This window comes from Lycium ferocissimum, chromosome 4, assembly GCF_029784015.1.
Source record: "Lycium ferocissimum isolate CSIRO_LF1 chromosome 4, AGI_CSIRO_Lferr_CH_V1, whole genome shotgun sequence".
In the NCBI taxonomy this organism is placed as follows: Eukaryota; Viridiplantae; Streptophyta; class Magnoliopsida; order Solanales; family Solanaceae; genus Lycium; species Lycium ferocissimum.
The window spans coordinates 31,665,725-31,674,729 of record NC_081345.1 but is presented as its reverse complement, the minus strand read 5'-3'; the positions used below and the strand labels follow the sequence as shown (position 1 = coordinate 31,674,729).

The 9,005-nt window shown below is 35.0% G+C and overlaps 1 protein-coding gene across 1 annotated transcript; it reads right to left on the bottom strand.

Annotated features, from left to right (window-relative positions):
• Window positions 1-1,599: 1,599 nt before the first annotated feature.
• LOC132052303 (mitochondrial import inner membrane translocase subunit PAM16 like 2-like) lies at window positions 1,600-7,836 on the bottom strand. The gene is made up of 5 exons (XM_059443792.1): window positions 7,738-7,836; window positions 6,813-6,882; window positions 2,829-2,916; window positions 1,997-2,127; window positions 1,600-1,900 (listed from the first exon to the last, which is right to left on the bottom strand). Exons 2-5 carry the CDS (start codon window positions 6,813-6,815, stop codon window positions 1,778-1,780), a joined length of 345 nt encoding a protein of 114 aa, XP_059299775.1. The 5' UTR covers window positions 6,816-6,882; window positions 7,738-7,836; the 3' UTR covers window positions 1,600-1,777.
• Between the last annotated feature and the right edge of the window lie 1,169 nt (window positions 7,837-9,005).

The window sequence follows — 9,005 nt, the reverse complement described above, 5'->3', positions numbered from 1 at the left end:
GGAGTGCTCAAGACTGATGATTTCTTTCTATCAAAAGGCTGCAACTGGAAGCCTACTGTATATCTAAAATATAAACATCTCTAAGTATGGCTTTGTTGCCAAAATTACCACCTGCTTCTTTTTCTTTTAAAAGTTTTTTAGCACATGATGTTCAATGTTTTTTGGAGTGCAGAGCAACTGAGCAACATAAAAAAAAATTGGGTAAAAATTGAAACCAGAAAAATAAAAATAAAGGTCCAAAACAGACAATGGAAAAAGTGAAAAACAAGGTTTTTGTTGTTTTTCAAATTCCAAATACAACTTCAAAAACACCATAAAGTGAAAAAAGTTTTAAAAAAAAAAATCCGAAAAAAAAAGTGAATAATTCTCATGGCCAAACGGGTCCTTATAAGGGAAAAGGTGCAAATACCCTCCAACTTTGCGATTTAGAGCAAATATACCCTCATTAAAAAAGTGACGCATAGATACCCCTATCGTTACACTAATGGTGCAAATATACCCTCTTTGCTGACAGAATTTTTTTTTAAAATCGTTTAGCTTGTTTTTTTTATTAAAAAATGTCACGTAGCTTTAAAAAAATAAGTCTTACCATTTTTTAAGTAGACTTATTTTTTAAAGCCATGTGGTAATTTTTTTTTTTGTGGGTCGGGTCTGTTTCATTTAAAAAAATGGGTAGACTTATTTTTTTTAAAGCCAAAGACATATTTGCTTTAAACGAACCAGACAACCCAATAGAAAAAAAAAATTGTCTCGTGACTTTAAAAAAATAAGTCTACTTAAAAAAAATTGATATTCTTATTTTCTTAAAGTCACATGACATATACTTAATTACAAAAAACAAGCAAAATGATTTTTTTTTTAAAAAAAAAAAAACTATAGTTACATATTTTGTGTAACGTCAAGGGAGTCACAAAATTGAGGAGTATATTTATACCTTCACCCTTAAACCAATTATTTATTGACACTAATTAAGAGAATTATCTCTCTCCTCGTTAATCTATACATAAAAAAAAATGTAAATAAGTGCTAAAAGAATTCTCAGAAACATGGTATGCATCTGTATCAGACAGATAATTGACATAAAGACCAAAAAAAGAAATATACTACTCCTTTCAATTCATTTCCTATTCCGTTTGTTTGATGCTATTTCCTTTCCAAAAAGAAGAGTTCAGTTCAATATCTTCTTAACGAAAAAACTTTCATAATGTCATAGCAGTTTAAGACCACAAATTTCAAAAATGTAATAGCCACACAAATATTATTGAATACTTAAGAAGATCATAGTTTTAAAAAGCTTCCTTTCTTTATTAAACTTCGTATCAAGTAAAGAATGACAAACAAAATGTAACGAGGGAGTATTGAAGTTATGCCTGTGGAGGAGTTCCCACCTCCCAGCCTGAAGAAAATTATACAGCACAGCCGAATTACACACAAATTTATTTCATTTCGTAAGACATGGAGATTGCAATTTGCATTCCAAATTTTTGATTTCACGCTACTCTTCCGTCAAATTGCGGGAACCAAACGCATGAAGCGCGCTTCTAAGCAAAATCAGAGTGATGCTAGCTACACCAATGATAAATTAAAATGCTTCTCTCCCAATGATAAATTAAAATGCTTCTCTCCCACGGGCCATAATTACCAAAACTAAGGATCGAATACATATGTAACATTGCAGGAAACATCTGGTGCTCAGCCGCAATTCTCTTCTGCTCAAATACTCCTAAAATGAACCCAGAATGAATGTCTGGCAGCAATGCTGGGAAACTTCAAAGAACTAATTTGGGCCCTCTGCTTTACTTTGGTGAAGTGATTCTAAACATTCCTTCGCTCTATGAACTTTTGATTGAAGATAAAAACTTCCATTTTTAGCATTACTTTCAAACAAGTTATCATATTTCTGCAAGGCATGATGAAGAAACGTATTAAACGCTTCAAGTGTCAATGCATTAAAAACCATTGGGAAAACAATCGCGCAAAAGCACCAAAGACAAACCTGCAACACTTCTTCCCATGATGAATGCTCTGCAACCCCAAGAATTTGCCTAGCCTCCGACTCGGTCATATTTTTGCTTGCTCTTTTAATGTTCTGTACTGCTTCTTGCGCAACACCATTTTTTGACGCGTCTACAATTAACAAAGCATGATTTGATCATCAACCCAAGCAAGGTTGCAACGGCTATAGATGCCAAGCTTCAAGCACGTTAACTAATGTGATAACCTATCACATACTTTATCTATTGTCTCAAGACTCTAGGGCTCGTCACTTGAAGGACTATTGTTTTCCTATTTAAGGGCTTTGTATCTTGCAGGAATAAAAAGGATTTTGTCGCAACATTACATGGAGGATGATTCACATTTACACATCTCCTCAAGTAAAATTGTGCCTCTGTTTCAAAAGTGCCATAGAAAAGCCACTAGAGCCAATCCTCCCCCAAACCCCCAAAAAAAACAAAAAGAAATTTTTTGAAATCGTCAATATAATCGAAATAATCGAACGATTCTATCCGAGGGATCTTTCCCCCTTTCAGAATTGCATAGAATTCTTTTTTATTCGTCATTGATGAATTATTCCCTATCCACTCTCCCCAAATCTCTTCTCGTAATTTGAAGAAGAAAGATAAGGAAATCCAATTAGAGATGTCTCTTCACAATAATTGTGATGGAGAAAATACCAATTCAAATTGAATGGATTTAAAATAATGTTACGACATGGATCAGGATTAAAAAAAAAAAAATCCATTTTCATCCATTAAACTACCTATAGTTAAAAAGCCAAATTTTCTATTGGAATAGGATTAGAGGGGCATATGACAATGAAAACTTACTTGCGATAGCTTGGCGATATGCCTGGGCAAAAGCCCTTACCATTATTCCAGAACCCATAACAATCAAGTTTGCAAGGATTCTCGAAGCCTGCAATGAGAAGTCATGAGAGGCGCTAAAGTGACAAGCAGCCTTTTGAGTAAAAATAAATTCTCTAGATACTATAATAATTAAACAAGAAAGGACGAATATATGAAAAATCTACGGCTGTGTCTACACTAGTTTCTGCTGGGCTTTCCAAAGAACCACAAATCTGAAAACCTATGTCATTTTCTGGTAGATTTTGCAGGCTAAAAAGGAGCTTATTTTGATAAGCAGCTTGGGCTATATCTAGAATTCTTTAAATGAGATGCCTAAAGAAGATAGATATGTTATATTTAATGGTGGGAGGTAGCAGCTACCCGTTGAATTAGTCGAGGTGCGCACAAACTAGCACGAACGCCACGGTCATAAAACAAATTCAAAAAAGGCTTGCTTATTTGCATTAGCAAGCACCAGTCAAATGCATCCATACAACAATAACAACATACTCGTGGGAACTGGGGAGGGTAGGATGTACGCAGACCTTACCCCTACCTTTGTGAGGTAGAGGCTGTTTCCGATAGACCCTTGGCTTAAAAAAGTGAAATCAAAGCAGGATTAAAAGAAAATAGCGACCGCAGAATATCAAGAAGAACAAAGCAAAGAAGCAACAGGTAGTAGTCAAATGCATCCATCTTGTATTAAAATATGAAGCGACTTTTTTTTTTTTTATTAAGTAAGAATATTATTGACAAAAAGGGCATTAACTAGCCCGTACACAAGAAGTATACCAAAATATGAAGCAATTTCTTTTATCAAGAAGATAATCATAATCGCTTCATCTCAAAAATTCTGCCTTAAGTCCACATTCAGCATATCCTTTCTATAATCAACGCCTCGCCTCGCTTCAGGAAAGCGCTGAAGCGACCACTTTTAATAACACTGATCTAGGTCAATCTCTCTCTTTTTGGGGGGTGGCAGTGCTGGCAGGATGGAATGAATTTAATGTCAATTATTTCGATGTATATTTCAGTTTCTCTAGGCTCGTTCTATACTAAAACATAGAGTGAGTTCATACAACAATAACTACAGTACACCTAAGATTCAAACTAGTTGGACTCAGCTATAGTCTAGCTATATAATCCTCTATATCCATTCTGCTCTATTAGGCTTTATATCATTCCAACACACACTAATTTGTCTTTTAAGATAAATAAGGAATTCTCTAAAACGAGAAGTTCTCTGCATCTCCCACCCATCTCTACAGTGATATACCAATCGCTTGTTCAGCTAAAAACAACCCTAGCAAGAATCTAACTTAATGCAGAAGCACCAATAACCGCTAGACCTTAATCCCAACTAGATGGTACTTGGTATTGCTTGTATGGATCTTTTACTTTCATTGTGTTTCTTATCTAAAACTCTATAGATCTTTTGAGACTACAACCTTTGACGTGATTTTAGGTCTGTCCTGACAGTTCCAGGAACAGTTCCAATCATCGTAATATCATACCTATGGACCAGTGAATTCCAAAGTCTTTATAGGATAAGGCCAAATCACATCAGACAGCCTTTACCTATAAGTTGCATTTTTGTCCTGGAAGAATAAGTCTATACATTTGAACTTTCTGCATGTATACACCTGTCTACCTAGACTACTGAATCCATCCAATGGTAACTTCTTAATTTTTATTCTGCCAAGCGAGGTTGATTACGTCATTTACATAATAAATCAACAAACCCTGTAAAAAAAAAAAATATAACAAACCAGAAAGATGAATTTAAAAATAAAAAATAAAAATAAAAAAAAAATAAAAAAGTAAAGAATGACAACACACAGCCGAGTTCCTAATTTGGTGGTTCAGAAGCACTCGTGCATTAGAAAACTCAACCTAGATTTCCCTCTTGATTGAAGATAGACATAGACACTCTCCAGAATAACACAACATCCATGCCAGAGGAAAATGCTACAAACATTTGGATGTGTCTTATCAATGCACTGTTAGCAAAAGTGAAAAGTGCAAAAAAGCTCTAAGGTCAGCTAGGGCTTTAAGCGCAAAGCGCAAATAAAGCGTGGACTTTAATGAAAAAAGGTACAATGGTGCAAAAATAAATATGTATATATATATATATATATATATATATATATAGAGAGAGAGAGAGAGAGAGTGTCCAAGACTAATAATAATAAGCATGACTAACAAATATATGGAGAAAGAAATTGTAAAAACATTATGATAAAGTCAAATATCAATTATCTAGTGTCACCTCTTCAAGAGAGGCTCATTAGCAAGGAAAAGTATGTGTTAGAGCCTTGATAATGACACCGAAGCGCACATAAAGCAAGGCGAGGCGCTCATCATGTTTTGAGCCTCGCTTTAAGGCTTAAGCGCGCTTTAAGTGTACCTTTGATAACACTGAGCACATTTGCTCACAGCCTCAAACCATGTCAAAAAACACCAATTTAAGCGCCAAATCAAAAGTCCAGCACCATCATATGAGTTCTATTGAGAAGCTTCCTACCACCGCTAGATGTGTTTCAACTACCCTTACCAGAATGAGCACATTGCATTCACGGTAGACTTTACCAACGTTATACTGTTATAGGCAAAGCAATGCAACAAATACACATAGTTTAAGGTTTTAGGTTTAGGCTAACATATTCATGGGAAACTTGGACTTGTTTACATAAATTGTAAATTAAGGTTTGAATTTCCTAAAATTAACAAGGGACTTTGGTAGTACTGACAAAAATGTTAGCCTGAGATTATTTTAAATGGCAAAACATAATAGGTAAGGATTTATATACCCGACTTAACTTGTTTGGGACCAAGGTGTATGTGGTATTGTTGGTAATACTACAAAAATATAGAATGTTAAGACAAGTACAAAATCTCTCTTCGAATAAAAGAAACCTACAGCCGCCTTTGCCATATATCGGTCCATCTCTTCTCCGCTCTTCCTCCTGTAACAGTCATTCCTTTTTCCTTCCCTCACCTGAATCAATCTCCATCTAATTTATTTTCTTACAATCAATTTCGGTGTCTTAAGACCGGAAGTGACATGCTTAGTCACGCCATCGTTCCATTTTTCCTATAAAGTTAAGTATACATGTCAAGCACTTAAGCATGTTTTTGATCTGTTGCTAATTATATGTCAAGCACTTAAGAGTTTCGATCTGAGTTCTAATCATTGTTCTCGTTGTTTTCTTTATCAAGAAGATAAACTAAAGATTGTATGAGAGTTTTCGGTCTCCAAAATTAAGATATAACAGCTTTTGCCATATGTATTTTTGTTTGTTTCTTCTCAAGGGTTCTCTCACTTTGATAATGGACCCTCACTAAAGATATTGGAGCTCTTACACAAGCTTGTTTCCTTGCGCAACCCCCTGTTGTCTCCAGCCATATGTGAATACAGTGTGTTCCTAGAATTCTATGTCGTCTTGTTTCGGCAAATCTCAAGTCCAAACTGCTTGGTCTCATATAGATTCTAATACAAAAAAGGGGAAAACGATAACGTGAAAGTGTGATGGAGGAGGAAGACTAGTACTCCTAATTCTTCTTTTGAAAAAAAAAAAAAAAAAAAAAACCCATAAATAGGCTTATGTATGTACCAAATGAATTCAGATTCACTTCCACAAGATGACTTTCTGGGCTTTCAATTACCATTCATTGGAAGGAAGTGGCAGTGCGTAAGGCATCAAATTGCCAGATTCCATCCAAATCAAGAAAGAAAGAAAGAACAACTGAATCAAGTACAGTTACCAATTTCAAAAAGAACAACTGAATCAAGTAAGACAAGCAATCAGCTTCAAGATTACCCACAAAAAGAAAAATTCACTTCACACAGGACAGTTTAAATAAACTATAGCTAGGATCAGACAAGGGGTCAAAAAATAAGATAAAGCAAATTAGACACGACTATCTGAAGGAAAATATTGGAGGCAAGTTTGATATTGTACTTACCATTACGGAAATCAGGAATATAAGTATCCAATCTGGTGTAGCAGCACTAACACAATTTGAATCAAGTAACCTACAATAAGACCAAGCATCTTTGAATAAATCTTTAATCAAAAGTTAAATATAGTACGGAAACACGAAAATCTGTTTACATCTACATTTAAAGAGGTTAAAAACATGAACTTTGCTATACACGCTAAAACAACTATCATAAGTCTTGTTGTACATGTACTCGCTACGAAAATAAAAGAACCTTTTTATTAAGGTCCACTGAGAAAGAAACTAGAATAACATGCTGGATACATTTCTTACTAGGAAAAATCGCATGCTTTTGCTACCTAGTTCTAAAGGCCATACTATTTGGTACTTTTTTTCTTTTCCAATTATAATGTATTAAAGGTTTGATGTCAATTAATGAGTTTTATTCACAATAAAACCGATTAACAAGCAAAAACAGTCTTTAAACCTAAAAAGACAAACATCCTCAAGAGGCATGAATTTTTCCCATCCAAAAGTTAGCACCTTTAAGATAATGTACTATGTAAATGTTAAGATTAGGTATTAAATGCACAAAAACTATACGACCCTAAAACAAGGTAGCAAAAGTACAATTTTGTCTTTCTTAAATTATGAAAACCTAATAGCACAAATACAAAAAGCGAATAAAAAGGCAGCAAGCCCTAGTTTCTTTTTCAGAATAAAATTAGAACTGAATAAAAATGGGATTTTTACCAACATAAAGCTAAATAAAAAAGGTTTTTTTTTTTTAACCAACACAAAACTAAATAAAAGATTGAGCACAGTCAAAAACATGTAAAAGAAGGGGGGGAAATCATTACATAACAAGAATGAGAATGAATGGAAACAACAATTTGCATCATGTAAAACTAAACTTTGTTGCAAGAAACAAGAAAATTACAATAATGACCTTTGTAAAGGCGAGGGTTAATTTAGGGCAGCCGGTGATAGTTGGAATATGCAGAGGAGAGAGACACGAGTAGTACAGTTGGGAGAAGCAAAAAAAGAGGACTTGCGCTCTGGAGAGGGAAAAAAGAATTGCGCTCAAAGTGGATGGCTTGTCAACTAAGCCAGCCTTCAGATTTTGGAGGCGGTGTTAACTTGTCTATTTGTTGATGGGTCAAGAATATGGGCTAAACTCCATCCTCAAAGTACTAGATCAAGCCCAATAGCTATCAGTACCGGCCAATTCACAGAATTGTCCTTCTTTTAGGGTGCTCTTTAACTTTTGTCCCTCAAATTGGTGGTCTTTAATTTCTGTCCTTTGTCTAAAACCCATTGGTGGTCTTTAATTTTTTTCCTTCCACCTTATGGGGCATGCTTTTTAGTGTGTCTCATAAGACATAACTAAAAGTATGCCCCATAAGGCGGAACTTTTCCTTAAGGTAAAGTCTATGCCTTAAGGAAAGTTCTGCCTTATGGGACGTATTTTTTATTATGCCTTAACTAAAAGTCTGCTCCATAAGGCATAACTAAACTATGCCTTAAGGAAAAGTTCTGCCTTATGGGATAGACTTTTAGTTATGCCGGATCCGGCATAACTTTAGTTTTTCCTTAAGGCGTGTATGCCGGATCCGGCATACACGCCCCCAGCCTTACCTTGCGAAATTATTTTTTCATTTTATGCCTGAGCGGGGGTTCGAACCCAGAACCTCAGGTATTCGCCCACCTTTTCAAGCGAATGGCAAAACTTAAAGACAACAAATATGAGGGATAAAATTTAAAGACCACTCCAAAAGAAGGACAATCCGCGCAAAAAAATGATCAGTACCCAAATAAAGGCCCATTTCCCTTACATGCACCTTTTTTTTTTCAACGGACTGGTCTTTAATTTTTGACCCTCAAATTGCTGGTCTTTAATTTTTATCTCTACTTCTCATTTAATGAAAATTTATGGGCCAAAGTATTCTTATCCACTAGTCTGCGAAACCAGAGATTTTGGGTTCGATCCCCAGTAGAGGCGATGAATTCACGGTTTTCTTACCAAAAAAAGAAATTCGCAAGGCATAAGTTCAGAGAAGTTTTGCCTTGTTCAGCATAAGTTCTGTAGGAATTAAATTATCTGACATGAGTTATGTAGTAACTAATTTGCAAGGCACAAATTTATAGAACCTTTACCTTGTCTGGCATAAGTATTTGTATAAATTAAATTATCCAGCATAAGCTGTGTAGTAACTA